At 34.2% G+C, this 21059-nt stretch overlaps 1 protein-coding gene across 11 annotated transcripts in view; it reads right to left on the reverse strand.

The window, feature by feature from the left end:
- Positions 1-21059, reverse strand: part of LOC128165242 (uncharacterized) — a 28281-nt gene that overhangs the window by 6046 nt on the left and 1176 nt on the right. For 2 of the 11 annotated variants that reach the window (XM_052829582.1, XM_052829594.1), the window contains exons 2-5: positions 17583-17807; positions 12961-13118; positions 8557-10144; positions 3341-3432 (exon numbers count right to left, since the gene is read on the reverse strand). In XM_052829582.1, coding sequence (XP_052685542.1) covers positions 3341-3432; positions 8557-10144; positions 12961-13118; positions 17583-17790 — 2046 coding nt within the window. In that variant the 5' untranslated portion in view covers positions 17791-17807. Of the gene's footprint in view, positions 1-3340; positions 3433-8556; positions 10145-12164; positions 12858-12960; positions 13119-13845; positions 13946-14034; positions 14640-14663; positions 15046-15610; positions 16347-17582; positions 17808-18314; positions 19589-21059 lie in introns of those variants that run through there. The other 9 variants (XM_052829573.1, XM_052829624.1, XM_052829640.1 and 6 more) reach the window with 9 other exon arrangements.

The raw sequence follows: 21059 nt of genomic DNA on the forward strand, positions 1-21059 counted from the left end.
CTTGAGAAGAAAATTTTTAAACTTTTCCTTTATGTTTTTTAAAATGTTTAAATTTTGAACCCCTCTTGGTGCCCATCAATTGTCCGGGAGTTACAATTTTTTGAATCTACATTATTTAAGGATGTACATGTATGCATAGTAATATCCCAAACAGTTGCACTATAGTTCTTGAGAAGAAGATTTTAAAACATTTTCCTATATATGTTAAAATCTAAACCCCTACTGGGGCCCCACTTTTTGTTCAGGGATCACTATTTTTACAATCTTCACTATATATACAACCGTTTGTGTATGTATTGGCATTTTTTGTGAAGTGGTTTTTGAGAAGAAAATTTTTAAACATTTTTCATATGTAGTTCTATGTTAAACTTTGAACCCCGCCTGGGGCTGCAGTTTTGATTTGAGGGTCACGATTTCTACAATTTAGAATCTTCATTATACATACAAGCTTTTGTGTAAATATTGGCATTTCTGGTGCAGTGGTTCTTGAGAAGAAGATTTTTTAAACATTTTCCTAAGGTATATCTATGTTAAACTTTGAACCCCGCCTGGGGCCCCAGTTTTGGTCCGAGGGTCACGATTGTTACAATTTAGAATCTTCACTATATATACAAGCTTTTGTGTAAATATTGGCATTTCTGGTGCAGTGGTTCTTGAGAAGAAGATTTTTTAAACATTTTCCTAAGGTATATCTATGTTAAATTTGAACCCCGCCTGGGGCCCCAGTTTTGGTCCGAGGGTCACGATTTTTACAATTTAGAATCTTCACTATGTATACAAGCTTTTGTGTAAATATTGGCATTTCTGGTGCAGTGGTTCTTGAGAAGAAGATTTTTAAAACATTTTCCTATGTATTTCTATGTTAAACTTTGAACCCCGCCTGGGGCCCCAGTTTTGGTCCGAGGGTCACGATTTTTACAATTTAGAATCTTCACTATATATACAAGCTTTTGTGTAAATATTGGCATTTCTGGTGCAGTGGTTCTTGAGAAGAAGATTTTTAAAACATTTTCCTATGTATTTCTATGTTAAACTTTGAACCCCGCCTGGGGCCCCAGTTTTGGTCCGAGGGTCACAATTTTTACAATTTAGAATCTTCACTATATATACAAGCTTTTGTGTAAATATTGGCATTTCTGGTGCAGTGGTTCTTGAGAAGAAGATTTTTAAAACATTTTCCTATGTATTTCTATGTTAAAATTTGAACCCCGCCTGGGGCCCCAGTTTTGGTCCGAGGGTCACGATTTTTACAATTTAGAATCTTCACTATATATACAAGCTTTTGTGTAAATATTGGCATTTCTGGTGCAGTGGTTCTTGAGAAGAAGATTTTTAAAGACATGCACCCTATACTTACTGTTTCGCAATTATCTCCCTTTTGAAAAGGGCTGTGCCCTTTATTTTTACAATTTATAACCCCCTTTCCATGAGGATGCTTTGTACCAAATTTGGTTAAATTTGGCCCAGTGGTTTTTGAGAAGAAGTTGAAAATGTGAAAAGTTTACAGACGGACGGACAGACAGACAGACGGACGGACGGACGACGGACAACGGGTGATCAGAAAAGCTCACTTGAACCTTCGGTTCAGGTGAGCTAAAAAACTCCATCTGGATGTATTCATATAAAAATATTTTAGAGTGTCCACTATTAATTAATCAACAAAATCTGTAAGGATAACCTCCCTTACTTTTCAACATCAGTGTACAATGTATAGGATAGGGAAAATGAAAACTGTCATGAAATCATTAAGTCTTGTCTGATCTTAATAAAAAATTGCAGGTGCACATCTTCAGATTGTGTTCAACATATTTACAAATTTTCAGACTGTTCCATGCAGTAGTAAAAATTCTATAGGGGGACAAAATTGCATCTACAGACAGACAGACAGACAGATGGAGAGACGGACAGGGTGAAACCAATATACCCCCCCCCCCATAAACTTTATTTGCGGGGGTATGATAAAATATGCATTAATCAATACACAAGACTTCTTAATTAATTGAAGGTTCCAGAAACTGTCTTTAATCTTGTTACAGAGTTCATGTGTGTAAGCAAGGATCATAGATGTGAACAGTGGCTGTGTAGTGGCGGTACTGAATGTAAATAAAATCTTAATTATCATGACTTTTTCACACACAGCATCATCAGCATGGTAGCCCATATCAACTTATGTCCAAGTCATATCTGTTAAATGGGTATCATTTACAAAACTACCAGATAAATGTTAAATCTACTATTATTACATAACACATGACCCCCAAGGTTCAAAACTTTAGGTGCACAATAATGTTTCACAAAATGAATTTGTAATTCCGTAAGATGACAATATTTAGCCTTGTGTGCTTAAATTAGTTTGTGCTTGTGCATATATTTAGCAAAGTTTTTTTTTTCTAATATCTAATGCATGAATAGATCTGCTTTAAAAAAAACATTTTCACCAATAGCTTATGCAGCACCTTTGTCTATAAATAGGAACTTAGTTTATGCTTTTAAAGGTTGAATTAAAGTTCACGGGTTTAATTAAAGATGTCTCCATAAGTGCTATCTGCACCCATTACCAGGGCTGAGAATGCAGCACTGGAAGCAAACCTTAGATTAATGACTCCTCATTAGGACAAGACAATATGTAGTTTTGTTCATTAAATCTACTGGTAATTAATTACCGGTAGTCTGTAAATGTTACCACGGTAGTCTGTCTCTGTGAATGTTACCAAGTCATCTCTCATATGAGGTAATCCTATAGGCGTTTTATCTCCTGACATTTACTGGTAATGGAAACTCCAAAACAGAGGATAAATGACTACACGACTTGGTCAAACAGATTTCATAAAAACATACTATTATATAATTCTAACAAGATTTAGTAAAATGCATGAATCTTAAAAGTCCACAATTTTTACCTTTTTGGCTGTGAAAAATGTTCATGCCACACTGTATGCAGCAATGTACAGGCTTAAATGGTTATTATCCTTTTTTTGGAAACTCACTACCAGGCAAGATGAATCCATTTAAATTTCTGGGTTTATTAAAAAATTAGGATTTTTATTTTAAAATATGTTAGTAGTAAAATATAAGTATTAGTACTAGCGGTTTATATTTTAGCAGAATTTTTTATTAACAAAAATGTTTGTGCTCTAATAATCATAATTTTAAATCAATATTTAAAATTTTAAAAATCCTATTTAAAAAAAAAATACAACTGTATACATGCATTTCAGTGTGTGTGTGGGTGCATGTGCACGTATGCATTCGTTCGTGTGTGTGTGTGTGTTTTACCATGAAAACAAATGTTTGTGAGTAATGATAAGTGAAATAAATCAAGAGCTCGATGATGTTTTACCTTCTGCATGATGCTGGCTCTTTTGGTCTGTCCCCGCCATTCTGCCTTGCAGTACTCTAGAATGTCTTGCTTTGGTCCGATATTCAGAGATCCTGTAAAATACAACATGCCATCTGTTAAGTTGATCGGTATAAATCAGACAGGTACTGTCACTCAAGCAGCTGTAACCGTTTCCTCTCAATTTACAGAAAATTCATGTAATATTAGCATGCAAATTAATTTATAAATGGACTAAAAAAGGGCACCTAGATTGATAAAACACAACTGAAATTTCAAAATGTCATATTCCCTTATTGCATAAAAAACCACATCATAAAATATGCATGTGACAGTGTTTTGAAATGTATATGGTCAGGTACATACATAAATGGTTACAACTGGTCGAACATTCATCTGATACAAGTATATCACAAAACTGTTAGGAAAGGAATTCTATAGATCTGATTTCACATAAATCACTCAGCGGACACATATTAATTGATTAATTGAATGAATAATTTGGCACATATTAATTGATGAATTGATGAATAACTTGGCCAGATAATACAATGCAATGTAAAAAAGAGTTAACAATTACTTTTGTGCATTTTTTTTTACAATCGTAAATGTAGCTGATAAATTTTGATTAAGATTAACACTGACATTGATAAAAACCTTTCAATAAAACACTAGCTTAGTACAAATAAACGGGATTTTAATTGATAAAAAAAAACCTACCCAAGATCTAGAATTTTTGTAAAAATTCTTTCATTCATTCTAAATCAATAAATTGCATGAAAATAAAAACAAAGAGAAATGAAAGAAAATTATGTCCTAGAAATCCTTGGCAATCAAAGAAAATACTTAAATTTTGTCTTAAAATGCAAACTTCAAATATTTGAAAAACTGATAAAATTGTAGATGTTTTTGTCTCTATTTTGCTGCTTTTCAACATTTTAAAGCCATCTATATTGGAAAAAATATAGATCTACAAAAAACTGGTCTCATGCATTTGAAACCAGGAAGCAAATATAAATATCACACACCACCGTTACATAAAAGTAATTCCTAATACAAGTACTAATATCTTTTTTTATTTGTTTACTGTTACCTTTCACTGAATGTCCCCCTCTAAACCGAATATTTGTAATCCACAAAAAACAACCCATGACAATTGGGTAAAATCAAAATAAAATAAAAATCCCTCCTTAAGTCTCTCCGCTGTGTGTATGACAGTTGTCTTCCATTGTTTGTTTATCTGCCTGCTAACACCGCATCTCTCATTGCTATGGTCACAGGCTTAATGCCACACAAAGCCCTACACAGACAACTGATGCAAAGAATTCACGCGACGCAATTAAAAATAAAATTCTCTTAAACCATGCAGTCCTTGCGCCAAAAGTTAAAAAAAAAATGTATTGTCATGCAAGGCTAGTTTTATAGGGAAAGGGCATGAAACGCCGAAAACAAAAAAAAACAAATGAGCAAAACTTGGCTCTTTATGTTTCTACACCATCAATTATGATTTTTACACCTAACATGCATGTCTCTTTTTAACTAGATTTTTCTAGACAGATACAAAGCTTTCCATTAATAAGTCCATGATAGTTTTAAAATTTTTCCAATATAAATTTGACCACATTATTTCAATATTCAAATTTGAGAGTTTTTATTATGCAGAGATAAACCTCTAAATTTTTTTATCACCTTTTAACATAATGTACGGAGCTATTTCATGTTCTAAGAAGAGGCATGTAATTCTAGAATGACAACTTAAAAACAACTGAGGTCATATATCCCAATCTCCCACGACTGACTGATTAAACATTTCCGGGAGCATGCAACTACCTTTGATAATTCATTCAATTAAGAAAAATGAACCCATTATATAATGGTATCAGTTTAACTGTTTTAGACAATTTGAAATTCTCATTTGATACATATCCTAATCAGGATAATGCCATTGTTAACTTTGATAACTTTGCAGGTACCGGTATCTTTTCTAAAATTTACAGTATCAAAAAGCAAAAAGGTTGTATTAAAATGGGAAGGGCAACGTTTTTGCAGCCAAGAAAAAAACAAAATACCTTATTCAATACAGTACTAGTAAGTACATGTGATTTGTATTTTTTATTATTTACATTTTTCAGTGGTTTTGCCTGTGGTAACACTACGTTTCGATTTTAGTACTATACAGTCCAATAAATTCAAATGACATATAATTGAGGCACAAGCGGGGTTTGCTTATATAATATAATAATAATAGTTTATTTCCAATTTTGGGCTCAGAGGGCATACAAGGTTACAGATATTAGATAGAAATGCCTAAAAGATAGATTCCACATATAAAAATAGTCCATACACATACATGAACTTGTAACATTCAAATAGTTGTACAATTGCTGAAAATTATATAAGTAATAAGGTATCATTCTTTGAATATTATGAGGTGATAATTTTGGTCGGGGCGTGAACAACTCTATCATAAAGCCCTTCCGGATTTGATTACGTCCCCACCAAAATTATCACCTCATAATACTCAAAGAATGATTCCTTATTCCTTTATTAACTCAAATTTTGTAAAAAATAAGTACCGGTAAATAAAAAATAAAAATAAAATATCTTAGACAATGCAAAAGAAAATTGATGCAAAAGATTAACCAATGCAAATATTACTCATTGACAAAATATGATCCTGAACCCTGAACTGTTACTAAGCAATTTGCATTTCAATTTGTGGGTCATAGACCTGTTTTTATATCAATAGGTCAAAGGTCAAGGTCACAACTGTTAGTGTTTACAAACTAAAATACTCATCAAAAACTTTACAAGATAATGATGTGTACAAATAACATTTTTATAGCTTTCCCATTGGAGTAATAGTTTTTGCCTGTCTGTGAATTGTCCAATACCAAACTAAACTGACTAGAGTTATTCTAATCTACTAGTAACTTTGATCTTTTTAAAAATCAGTCCCCACTAAAAATAGAAAAATTACCTATACCATTGTAGTGGTATATATTTATATGCATGCATTCATGCATTGTTAAGAGGTTTATACTAGCATGTATGTCTTTGTGAAATATCAAGGATTGGAAGTTGATTGTTCAACAAGAGGCCCATGGGCCACATCGCTCACCTGAGCAACAATCCGCATAATAAAATCAGCTTTATGGAGACATATACAAAATATCTGGACAATGAAGTATATCATGTAGATCCTTTATAAATAAAAATTGATTTTGCCCCTGGATATTCTTATTTTTATAATTACAGGATGATTTTCTCGTCATATCACATATTGAGCATTGCAGTTTTTGAAAAGATCCTAAAAAACTGTTTATAAATGGGATATAAACCTATACAGTGAACTTTGAACCCCTTGTAAGGCCTAGGAATCCTCCAATGGCCTAAATCTCACCAATTTTATAAAATCAATAATATGTCAACATGCTTGCATTATACCATTTCAGTTTTTGTGAATAATTGGATGTTTTCCATTGTAATATTGGACCCCCAATGTGGCCCCACCCAACTCCTGAAGATCATGATTTGAACAAACTTGAATCTACCCTAACTGAGAATGCTTTGACACAAGTTTCAGCTCTCTAAAAATTCAACCTCCCCCTCCCTCCCCCTCCCCCCATTGTGGCCCCATCCTACTCCTGAAGATCATGATTTTAACAAACTTGAATCTACCCTACCTGAGGATGCTTTGACACAAGTTTTAGCTTTCCTGGCCGATTGGTTTCTGAGAAGATTTTTAAATATTTACTCTATATATTCCTATGTAAAAATTCAACCATCCTTGTGGCCCCACCCTACTCTTGTGGATCATGATTTGAACAAACATGATCTGGATGTACTTAAATAGATATATTTCAGAGTGTTTACTATAATTACTTGTCTGATCTTAATAAAAATTGCAGGTGCACATCTTCAGATAGATTCAACATATTTACAAATTTTCAGACTACTCCATGCAGAGGTTAAATTTATATAGGAGGAACAAAATTGCGTCTACAGACAGATCAGGGTATAATAACAGTATGTAGCATGATAAATCCAGCTTAGTTACCAGAAATCCAAATGGTATTTAATCAGTTACCAGTAAATGGGTTTTTTTCCTTTTATTTCTTTAGTAGCATTTTTCTGACCTTGACCTTTGACTCATGGCCTTGCTTTGAACAAATTAGTTTGTTGTCATGATGCCATTCTTTGTCAATGTTACATTTTCTTTTCTAAAGGACCTTAACAAGATCAAAATACAGTATTTTGCACAAAATGAAAACTGAATGAATTGAAGGATTCCAGAAACCCTTTTTAAATAATTGCAAACAAAAAGAGACGCTCTGCACACCACACTCAAAATAAAAAGAAACACAAAAAAATCTTTTCTTCTTTTTTTATCAAATTTCAAACTTCAACAAAAACAAATATGGCAGCAACAACAGTATAATTTGAAGTTCAACTTAACAACAAATCAAAAACAACAAAAATAAACAAATTACTAATAATTTGTAAAGCAAAAGTGAAAAGAATATTAGCAATTTAAAGCATGTTCTTGAGACATTCATTTAAGAAATTTGTCATTTATGTACATTTCATAAAAAGCATGCAACTTTGCAAGTTGATTTATTCAAATAAATATAAAAATAGCATATTATCAAATGCACATGCAATTATCAAACACATTTTTTTTTTATTGAAAAAAAATCATGAAATAAGATGAGAAAAAATGAATGGAATAATGTCATCACCAATCATGGCTTTAATAATTGCTTTTGTGTTAAATATTAGTGCTAAAAGGTTAGAAAAAAAAGCCAAATCTTCAGTCACATTTAAATAGGTATGATAAAAAGATCTAGAAAAGTTAAAGAAAGTGAGAGCAAAACTCAGTCAGAAACAAGCACATCCAGGGAGTTCTGCCTTTTGGTCCATTGAATACAGTATACAATCCTACATTGGTAATTATCTTAGAGATCAAATAGAATATCCAAAGAGTTCTGACAAAGCCTTGCTCTCTGTCTCACTGTAACCAGAATGAGCATAGGCAAGAAATAATTGGCACTTCTTAGTCTTAGAATCTACACCTACTGTGAATGAAAAAGTGTTGTTATTCTGGTCAATGTAGTAACCTTCAAGAAGAGAAATGAAGTAGCTGGGGGTTTTCCCTCTTCTAACCATTTTTTCCCATTTACCACCACCCCCCTTTCTCAGTTTCGCCCAATCTTTACCTGGAGAAAATTCTCTGGATGAAACCAACTCCACTGGATCCATATCAAAGGCACTGTCTGTATCCAGTTCATCTAGAGTTGTCTGTCCCTGATCCATCTGATCACTGTAAACGTCACTGTCACCAATCAGAAGTTTATCACACGCTTCGAAATTGTCAGACAAAAAAATAATAGCACCATCTGACGTGGAAATCTTTCTTTCTTTGTCTTCAGAGTCTGAGGCATCTACATTATTGTAAGATCCCTGAGATTCAGTCACCATTTTTGACGGAAGACTGTTGACGCGTTTCATCAGAGACTTTAACTGACTTTGACCTTCGCTGTCCCAAGAAAGGTCAATGCCATCAGTGTCAACTGCACTTTCGCTGAGAGATGTGTCGCTTTGCGAGCGATGAAATTTCTCTCTAGCTTTCTCCACAAATTCACAGGCCTTTTTGGCAAGCGGATCACTAGGCGTGTACTCCATATCGTCCTCGCTGGAATGTTTTGCTGCTAACTGTTTCAGTTCATCAAGTTTTGCAGTTAAATCAGCGAATTCATCAACAATATCATCAACTTCGTGTTCAATCTTTTCAAAATATTCTCCCGTTGATTGGCCTACTTCAGCAGATTCTGTAAAAATTTCATTTTCACTTAAACCCGACAAACTTTCTTGTCTCTCACAACTGTTACTCCTTGCATATCTACAAGGTGATGCATCCGGAGAGGAATTTAAAGAAGTTGATGTACTAGATGTGTTAATTTCATGAAGTCTTTGGAGAAGTGTTTGTCTGAATTGACCATCAGGGCATTTGGCTCTGTGTAGAGGCGAGGAATCTATCTCGTCGTCATCAACACTTAAATTTCCTGATATATCTGTTGTGTAGTTACTAAAGAGTTTTGCACTTCCACTGGAGTGAAAAGGTGAGGTATGGTTTGAACTGTCTGTAGTTTGCCAAACACAAACCGACTGGTCAGCGACATTAATTTCATCACCAATTAAATCCTTACAGTCAGTTGCAGATAGATTTGAAATAAGATCTGGAATGTTCTCTGAAAATTTCACAGAAGGTTTTTGTTCACCTGCAAGTTTTTCCTGGTTTTGATTGTTTCGGTCATCATCTGATGGGGGAGTCAATAAAACACTGCTGACAGTCAAAAGATCCTGAGAACTAGACACATCTATCTGTAAACTGTCGCCAGAAGAATCGTACAGGTGCGCCTTGCTCGACTGGAAATGCTCATCGAAGCCATATTTATAGTTCCTTTCATACAAAGACTTAAGACTGAGATTTCCCTTCAGTGACCCGCTATTCGGTTCTGCGGCGCTAATGTCAGATGCACTGTGAATTAGTCTATCTACCGAGTCCTCCTGAACACGTGAGGAGCTGTCCTCATGAGGATTCAGAAGACGAGTTTCGTCGACATCGGAACTTCTCCTGTGGGATCGCTGGTGTTTTGTTGGCCTCCGCTGTCGGACAAGTATGGGACTGGTCGCCTGGTTTCTGGTGCGACAGCTGCCAAACTGAACGCCATTTACTGCATCATAGCGAACTGGCACCGTCTCATTGGAGCCAGAGTTTCCCATCTCATTCTCCTCAACATCTGCCTGCAACATGAATTAAAGAAAACCAACCCATTAACATATCATTTGATAATTCATTCACTATCATAATTGAACAGAAACATAATCTATATGCAGATATATATATTAGTATATGATTCAATAAATACAACAAAAACCCTAATTAGAAAACTGTAGGTTAATATATTCAAGAATTGTTTTGAGTGTAGGTTGTTTCCTAATACTGAGGAAACATTGAAATTTGTGGGGGCCAATTTTCGTGGATTGTTGGGTTTTTGCTTATTCATTGGGATGTAATTTTATGGATGCTTCGGTTTTCAGTTTTATAGGTAAAAAAAAAAGCACGTTCAAAATTTATTATTGTCCACGATGTCCAGGATGTTTATTCGTGGGGAAAGCTACCTTCAAATACCACGAAAATTGAGCCACCATGAATTCTAATGATTTTACAGTACTAGTACAATATACTTCCTCACATAGATAAACTACTGACTGCTTCATAAGCTGACAAGTAAATAAGTACTCAAGCACTTTACTAAACCACCATATCCTTATTGTCCATAAAAATCCTTGTCCTCACATTATATCTCCTCAGCAGTACATGTAATCTATTTTACAGAGTACAGCACAAGTTTACTCAAAAAATGAGATTGTTTATTTAAATAAACTTTATTTGACAATTTAAATAAGTATATTTCTTTTTAAGGAAATAATTCAAGACAACTTTATTTACAAGGCTTCATTGTGGTTTTCCCCTATCCATCTACTAAAAAACATCTGTTTTCATCCTGTACTAATTAACTGATTTTTATTTTAGGCCTTTCTGGAAGTTGTCTGAAATAATTAACATGGATTTTACAAATTTCCAATTTCAATATGTCAGAAACCAGATGGCCTACCATTATAAAACTTATAGTGCATATTCATGAAATCTATTTTTAACGTTAGGTCATTAAAGATGGAAGATAGAACAATACTCCATTTACTAAATAGATGTAAATATGATAATAATCAGATCTTCTATGGTAAATATGTATGATGTCAAAGAAAAAGGACAATAAATGTCGCAGACAGAAAGGCCTGCAAAGGATAGGGTATCCTCGAAGAAACTGGCCTGCTTAGCAGGCCACACAAGCTGTCTTGGTTATCATTACAAGTATAATGCGGGTATGTCAGATGCTGTATCCTCCATTCCTGTGCAGTTCCAGTTGATCTATTGATTATCTGTATGTGTCATTACTCCGGCATCATTATACATTACAAAATGGTGGCTTCACTACCACACAGTGTTCTTTCTGCGTACCGTAATAAACTGTTTTAATTCAATTTCACTTCTAGAGACAAAACACATCAACTTAGTAATAGACAATGGTGCAAAAAGTTCAATGGTCAATTTTAAGACATCTATAAAGCAACAGCATCTATTCTATGGAATGAAAATCTCCTTTCAAAGAAAAATCAACATCTTTAGACTTGTCTCTGTAATTAAGAAGAACAGGACACCATGTTTAACCAGCCACAAGTCACATGAGAAGATTTAATGTGACACAATGAGTCATGGAAATCGAGAGACAACCCATGAACAACAAATTAAAGTTGTTTTGACAAGCAAGGTCCTCTAAACTCCTCTTAAATTTTCTTGAATAAAGATCTGTCAATCAGTATGTGGAATACTTCATTAGTATTATCCACATGTACTAAAAACCAACCAAATTCTAATGACCACAAAACAAACATTTCACAGCCAGATTAATGTAAAAGCACTCAGGATCTCAACAATAGGAACTGCACACGAGGTGAAGGTCATATGAACAATATCTACTGGAAGCTTATCTTACGGAGCTATAAATTCAGGTATAGCCAAATCCATTACAGTCATCATAAAATAAAAAACATCTTTATGAAACAGAGAGAGATTAGACACATCTAACATATGTACCCCGACGACCAATACACATACATGTATTACACACTCTGACACACAAAAACATGGACAAAAAAATCAATGGAGTAAAATCTGCCAAGTTCTCTGCTCAATACTCACGGTGCTCAGTTCACAGACACACAGACAGACGGTCCCATCCCCTCGACCTTAGTCATACCCTGCATTGATCTCGCTACATGTGACTGCAGCTCACAAAGTCTGAGTCCTTGACAATTGGACTTCCTGTCATAGTCGAAGGGGGGTAACTCTCAATTCAGACTGGGTGAATGCGAGATCAATGAGGAGATTTAAATCGGCGGCCAGACAAGGTGGATTTGTGATGATTCAACATCGAGAGAAAGCCGGCCCTGATATTGATCACCAAAGTGTGCCCAATCGGTTGGAGGGAAATTATTCAGGATACCTTAGTGGGAAGAAATACATTACGTAATTCAGGATACCTTAGGCTTAATGGGAAGAAATACATTACTTACCTAAGTCAAGATTCAGTTGACAATCACTTTTGCTACATCATTTCTACCTTAATATTGGAGTTTATGCATTACTTTCTCTATATAAGTGACTCACAGGCATAAATCTTGGGATGGTATAGAAATTTCTGTATACTTTTGGCAACCAAGAATGAAAGTATCCTTAAAAAATCCTGATTATAACTAAACCCAATCCAAATGCAAATTACACAATTGCTCACACTGAATAAAAATAGTAGGGAAAGTACAGCATTCAAAGACACAGTCTACCCTAATGCAAAATGACCTATCTGAATGCCTATCAACTGGTCATCACACTTTGTGTCTATACCCACTTAACTAAATGTTGGCATTTTGACTTTGATACACTGTCCATACCAGGTTCTTGCATTAAAAAAAACAAGTGTAATTTTCCTAGTACTTACATCATTACTTTGGTCGCGCTGGCAGGACTTGTCTGCGGTGTAGACTGGTTCCCTGTCCTTGGGGTCCGACGGAAACAGGCGACAGTAGAGTTTGTACAGGAGGTAGCTTCCAATTCCAAACCCAATGCCAATGGCACAAAGTACTGTGGCCGCTTTGGCTGAAAGAAACATGAGCCCAGACATAACTCAACATGCCTCCAAAAACATTAAACTACTGCAAAATTTTGTTGATGGTTGAGTATCAATTCTAAATCTTTATAAAACAATGCATGCATTGGCATTCAAGCAACGCTCAGGAAGTGAGCAACAAAGTGGTGGTATATTTTTATTTTCAAAAATCTGAAGCAAAGAGCACACATTTAGTCTAAGAGAAGTTTTTATTGTTTAATGGGGAAGAAAAGTTCATGTTCATATGAAATTAAGAGAAAGATGATACATGTATTTTATGATGCAATGCAACTGAACAATTTTCGAGCATTCTCCCACTTTTTCAATGAAATTCTATGAAAAAAAAACATCTGCATTCTTAACAAGAATTAAATATACATGAAACCTCTGATTTATCTTGAAATGAATGATTTTAGTTTTTTTTTTAAATCCAACAATGAAATGATTCAATATCGATTTCTATAAAATTTTTCTTGAAAACAAATCTTTAAAAAAGAATACATGGAGATAAAAGTACTAAATTCTGTTAGTACAGGTACACTGTGTTCGCTTAGTCATTACTCAATATGAGTACTAAGTTGATAAGGACTTTAAAACATAAACTATAAGTTCTCCTTTTGTAAGCTCTCTATTGATAACAAATTTGTCAAAAAGAAAAAAATAAATGCCGTAATATTGGTATAGTAGAAAGCGCTGAATAAATCCATAATAAGTTACCTAGGATTGACTTGATCACATTTTTTAAACACTTCCTCATCATAGAAAATTTTCCCCTTTTATAAACTAGAGTCCTATTCCACCACAATCTTCTGAACTCCTAAGATAAGATAAACAGTCAAAATCAAAAGGCATGGTGTCAGCATATCCCAAGGGCTACAAATTGTAATATTTGTTACAGCATGTTACCTGTTAAAACAGATTATCTCCCTTTGGTGCAATTAAACTTCACACTCTCACCCCTCTAATTAAACACGTCGCACACTGTTAACATTAAGTCTGGTGTCACCCCTGCTGTGTTTGTATAACTATTATAAACCTTTTAACCCCATGCAGTAATAAGAACTATATGCAAGCAGGTATGGAATCAATGGATTTGCAGATTAAAGTCTGAACAATGAATGACTGCACTTGCACTTGGCCTTGATTTTGCCATGCTAACCCCCACGTAATGGGTACACTACTAACACAAGTCTATATGTGTACCAACTCTTGTCAAATGGTGAATTTGTCAAGGTGAATCAAAGGTAACATGTGTAATGCAATTGTGCCAAAAGATTATACAGTCTAGTTTATGAATGTCATTTACAATAGGCAACAGTACATAAAAAAAGTCAAGTTAACAAAATCTGTGATATCACGTGGCACTGCCATATGAATGCATTGTGGGATATGTGAAACCTGATAGGACAAATACCTAAATTCTTGAATAGAATAAGCAAATCTTTAGGTTTGATCCTTTCAGTATGATATCTTACTTAACAATCAAAACATTAAGAAATCACCTTTTCCCCATTCGACTTTACAGCTTTTCTTACCATGCAGACTCACCGTGATGCTTAAAAGGCTGAGGTAACACGAAAACCTTCACAATCACTGACATTTTCCCTTACAGTTTTTTTCAAATTCACAATATATCAAACAGACATTTCCTGCAACGGCTCACACAAGTCCATTCCTAACCACCCCCCTTATTAATGGCCTGTCACCCTCCCCTCCCAAACAGGAAGATAGATAGGACCTGCACTGCCCCTATATCTCTAGCTTCTGATAACTTCTATTTGTAATTTCTATATCACCTGGTGCAAAGCCCATCAGCTGACTCATAACATCAATATAAGCAGATGTATGCACAGTCAGGTATACAACACACATCAATTGTTGTACAATGTTTAATTTTCCGAAAATACTGACGAATCATTTTTTTTGGGGGGGGGGGGCAAAACCATTTAAAAGCAAAACAGCCCAATCAAGTGAAAGGCCTTTGGACAAAAAAATGTTGGATACAGGTTTTTTTTTTAACCAGAAAGTTTGATAAAAGCCAAACTGCTTCCCTCGTAAAATGAAATGATTCCCTCAGGTCCATATTTTTAAAATGTTACATAAAACTCAAACGATGCCCGAAGGCAAGATTTTTACCTGTACAGATTGATAATAAAACAAGCTCAATTAAAGGAAAATTGATTGAAGTATCTTGTGGAAAATGATGTTGTCCCCCATTATCCCCTCCTACAATACATTTAGACTTTAGAACTTTGTACTTTAAACCTCTCCATAGCAAAATCTATGATCAACATAATCAAAAACCTAAATTACCATCCTCTCCTAGAAAAAAAAAATACATATCATATACCAGTACATACATTTTTTTTTATGTCCTTAAAAAAAAGGATGTGCTTGCCAAAGTCTGATTCTTAAAAATTAACTATAATCGCACAAGAATTTTCACTTTTTTCTTTCAGCAAAGGTGTCTAATAGCCATTACCTGATGGAACCAGAAAATCTGACAAAAACTTGGCAAAAGTCATTGGTGTCCCCAATGACATGGCACGCAGGACTGGCAAAACAGTTCACATGGATTAAATTCCACAGACTTGTGTAGAATGTACTTGAAATGTTACAAACAGGAAATCATTATTATACATAAACTTCACAGGAATTTAGATGCTAGACACATGGAATGAATGCATATGTGTAATTCCCAACTTCCTTTTATTATTTATATATAGATTACAGTAGGACATGCTCTGATATCAAACAAGTTGAAACCACTAGTAAGCGATATCACTGAAGTACATGTACTAAGAAATACTTGAACAAACTGGTCTTACTTATAGTGTCCTTTTCAGTCTTTTATGTTTAAAACACTGAGAACTTTATTACAATAAATATCTAGTATAAATTACCCCCCAAAAAAACTTACAGGACAAAATCATGCATAAATCCAAAGACATGATCACATCACAACTCCTTAAAGTTACATGTTATAAAACGGTTGTTAAAATGGGAATGCTTCAAATGTATGTAATATATATCAAATCCAAATTCAATTGATATCAAGCTTACAAAACACTGATGTAGAAGATGGTGGGGAAATATTGAATGAAGGATCTGATTACTGATCTACTAATCCAGGCAAATTTTGATACTTGTGTGAGGTTATGACGCTGGTTTTAGGTTGAAATGAAAGGCATGAAATCACACAAGTTTCCTCAGCACTTGTATTACTAATACAATGAAATATATACAATGCCTTAAAACTCGGTCTTTATAATCATCACGATCATTCAACTAACTAATTTTGATTCTCAATTTGGATGATACACACCGACCCAACATGAATATTTCAATGACCAATAATGGCAATTTAACCAGCCACCAAGCAACATGAACAATATCTAAACATGATATCTATGGACGGCACCCCGTCCCCCCTTTAATCTTACTATTATCTATCTATGGCAGATTTTTGGTTTTCCCCTCTCTTAGTAGGACTATTGATTCGATAGACTACAATCTCTTTCTTCCTAAATGTGAGTACCGTGTACAACATCAATCAATAGATCTGGACATTTCAAATGATTCCAGTTGGATTACAATGTGGTGTAGGTATACACCCAATAAACACACCATCAAAAGCCTTTGTACATATGACAAAGCTGCCAGTCATTTTATTGCAATATCATATTGCACCAGATTATGATACAATTGGATTGAATCAATATATTCTTTGCAAAACGTAGAGGCATCATGTTTGAATTCCTGTAATTGCTTCATTCATTTTATAAGGACACTTGGCTGCTGGAACATTCTATCCACGTCTGAGGCTATTGGGGGTTAGCTGCTGGTCATACCCTAGCTAATCTATTTCCTCCCACTTTTTTACCCATATTTACTTTTACATCCTGATGATACCAATGCATTAAAAGTTAAGGATGAATAATCTGATAATGAAAGGAATTTTGGAAAAATATGAATTGAGCAGTTTTTGAAATGATGGGGAAAAAAACACACCAAAAACAACATACATATGCATCAACATTAAAGCTCACTGACAGTCAAATAATATTATGCACACATGCATATTCATGTAAACAAAACATGTTTAAGTAGCTCTTGTTTTGCCCTGATCAGCTGTTACATATTAAACACTGAATCACTGCTTGCTAAACAGAACATATTAGGCTCTGTGTCTCATTGAACACTGCACTATGTGTATTACTTAAACAACCACTCTACTATTACAGGAATGCATAAAGTAAAACAAACCTTTCTTATTTACTTTCATAACCCAGTCACATCAGGCTAACTCAATAAGAGCCTTGGCAAACATGCAAATCACAGACAACTGGGAAATAATAAAGAACAAAATAAAAAACACGTCTTGGAATTCTCCAACCACTCACTACATCTCTATAGAAGCTGCATAAACATCTTAGACTATAAAGAATACCTACCTCCACAGAGATCTAAAGATATTCCCTGTCCACCTAGAGAACAACACAGCACTACTTTTTTCTGGCCCAATGCTATGTCCGAGGCTAGCTGGAATATTTCTTGGCAGACGTCAGCGAGACTTTCTAGGTTCCTGGGGGCAGGGGGAGGAGGCACATTCACCCTGAGCTTAGGTAGAGGGGGCCACTTGTGAGGGCCATACCGCTCCATAACTGGTAGCCTGGTGTCTGAAATCGGAACAAAATGTACATGTATTGATCAATGACCTTCAGAATCACACAGCACAGCTCCCTTCTCTTCTGCTTGATGATGCTAATGCAAAATGGGAGTTACAAAACGTTCCAGGATCCGATCAACAAAATACGGCACCTTCTCAATAACTCTGTAGAGACAATTGCTGTATGTAAAGTTAAAGAGGAAATAGCAGAACAAATTTAGCACAATTCAGCCTCTATTACATGTAATAGGAGTTCACTTCCTCTTAGGCAATGTACATGCAGTTGTATAAATATACTTCAGTTTAATTTTCTTAATGCACTTACATTTTTCATGCCATAAAAATTTATCAATTGAAAATCTTGCAACATGTAATTTAAGGTACTTTTTATCCTAATATATAAATCAATATATAGAGGCAATTCAGGAACTGCCTACAAAAAAACACTTATCACAACTAATAATTGATTGGTACTGTAAACAGACTTACAGCTATATCAGTACTAAGCATTACTTACATCTACACATTTTTTTTTTATGATTCAGTCAACGCTTCTTCAGAGACTCTTTTCCTTCTAGTTCCAACATTACAATGCTAATTTAACTTAACTGCTGTTACTTAAATACCATAATCTTTGTTTATTTTTAAATTTATCAAAGACTAGTAAGTTTCCGACACCTGGAAAGGTGTTCATATATGCAATTGGGCACGTTCTCAGTCCGCAGGGAAATGTCATGGTCAATTTTTACCTGCCAGGCCTCAGGTAAGCTCAGTCAAAATTGAACAGGAACCCATTAAACAGGCACACAATGACATAACAGGTGACAAAACTTATCAGGAAGGAACATTTGGATCCCTGTTTGATTTTAATTTAAGTGACACTTGATGAATTTAAAACTTAAAAGCTTTATTGTAATAGTAGATTTAGTAGCTTGTTCATTACAAAAGATGTTAAGTGACAAAATAAAAATTCAAATAATCTTTTTTTTAAAAAGAAGATATCAAATATTTGCACCAACACAATTCACGTTGCATGTCATTGTGTGATCTTTATATACAAATTTTGCTTGTTATAAGCATGGTGAAAAATTTAAACAAGAGTGAAGAGAACCCTAATGGGCACCTGAGACAAATACAACCCTTTAAAACATTAACATATTGTCATAATGGCATTTAATAATTTTAACGTAAATCACCTGTATAAAACATACTAGAGTAAACCAATGGAACAAAGATACCGCTATATTTTTAAACATTATCATAACCATGTACTGTTACAGTACTCATTTTGCTCAGATGCCAATTAGTAGCTCTTGAATTTGCAAAATGTCAACTAAACGATGACCCAGTAGACCCAGTAGACCAAATAAAAAGATATTGATCACAGGTTAAAAAAAATAAATGGATTTGGAATTAAACCTGGAACCTTTGCATGAGGTGTTCTACCACTGAGCTACCCTAGCAGATACCCACTCCAGCACAGCTCAACTTACCTTATTAACAAATATGCTGATTATCATTAATAATTAATTTTCCCCACCTTTAGTTTACTTGCATTAAGAACTATGGTATGGGACTATGGTATGGGACACCTCCATGTTGTTATGTATTGTTTATCGAAATAAAAAATAAAATGAAGTGTATTACTAATTATGGAAGTAGTTTCTTTCCCAATATTGTCATGTAACAGTGCAGTGCAGTGGGTTAGAGGGTTCACTACGAATTTGTAAGTCATGAGTTCGAATCCCGCTGGGGGTTTTTACAATTTTTTGCCTCTCCAAATATTTCTAAAAGCTATTATGAACATTTAACTGGTGAAAGTATTTCAATTATAATATACTTTAATCCACATTAAAATCAACAGATGTCCCATACCACCTTAACGAGATCAATTATAAAATTTATGTCATGAAAAAAGTGAAACGTTTATATGAAACTAAGGTCACCCTTCAAATTTTATCCATTTATATCAAACAATGGAATGAACTGTGGACTTTCATATGGCGATATGCCTGTTTTAAAATGACTCATAGTGGTAAAATGAAGATGAAAGACTTTTCTAGGAAATGTTCAAGGATTCTCAAGAGACAAGGCAATTTAGATTCTTTATAAGCTGTAACTGTAAATATTTACATTATCAACTGCCTTTGTCTGTGATAACATTACGAATCAATTTTGAAGCCTATAGCCCAATAATTTCATGTCTTATAGCATAACCGAAAAACGGTATTGGCTGCCCCGCATAGTAATACATAGCATGTGCTACAAGAAAAAATAGCGTGGTTTTAAAATGTTGTTTTAATGTAGAATTTGGAAATAAAATAAGTACAGGTAATAAGGAATCATTCTTTGAAACATGTATTATGAGATGATAATTTCGGTCAGAGCGTGGTCAAATCTATCATAAAGCTTTGGGCTTTATTGGATTTGATTACACGGACAAAAATTATCACCTCATAATACTCAAAGAATGATTCCTTATTCCTCAAATAATGACAGCAAAAAAAGTTGAATTATGGATGCACGCCTATCAACAAAATTTCCTATAGAAGCAAGGCTTTTTTTCAACAGACCAAGCTATCTCTACAATTTGCTATTTTTTTGCACACAAATTTAATGTTAACTTTTTCAAATCACTTTTATTATTAAGAAATAAGGAATCATTCTTAGAGTATTATGAGTGATAATTTCGGTCGGGGCATGATCAACTCCAATAAAGCCTGAAGGGCTTAATGATTGATTCAATCACGCCTCTTTTCCAAAAATCATACCTAAAAATTCCCAAGATCAAAATTGGAAATTACCGGTATCAAAAAAATTTTAAAAATCAGAAATGACAGAAGGTGTTTTTTCTGCAAAAGACAGTAAACTAAAGCTTCTTTAAGTCAGTTTCATACTTTATATACTAAGAATTGATTAAATATTCGACTTTTTGCTGGGTTTTTTTAATAGGCTAATTGTATTTCACTTGTCAACGCGCTCATGCAATAGATTATGTTTGTAAATTAAATTACCGAATATACAATTTTATTATCATCAAGCAAGGTGTTTTACTCTGCCAGAATGAGAAGTGAACAACGATGGTTGTTGATGCACAATATAATAAACAGATATATAATCCTGATATTAATGAGTTTGGTTTAAGTGACCGAGGCACTTGCCTTTTTCAATAAAACATTGAGTTTATGAGAATATAGAGTTAAATGAATAAAAGAAAGATATTTATAACTGTTTCGATACTGTGAATTTTGTATCCAGTTTG

This window comes from Crassostrea angulata, chromosome 1, assembly GCF_025612915.1.
Source record: "Crassostrea angulata isolate pt1a10 chromosome 1, ASM2561291v2, whole genome shotgun sequence".
In the NCBI taxonomy this organism is placed as follows: domain Eukaryota; kingdom Metazoa; phylum Mollusca; class Bivalvia; order Ostreida; family Ostreidae; genus Magallana; species Magallana angulata.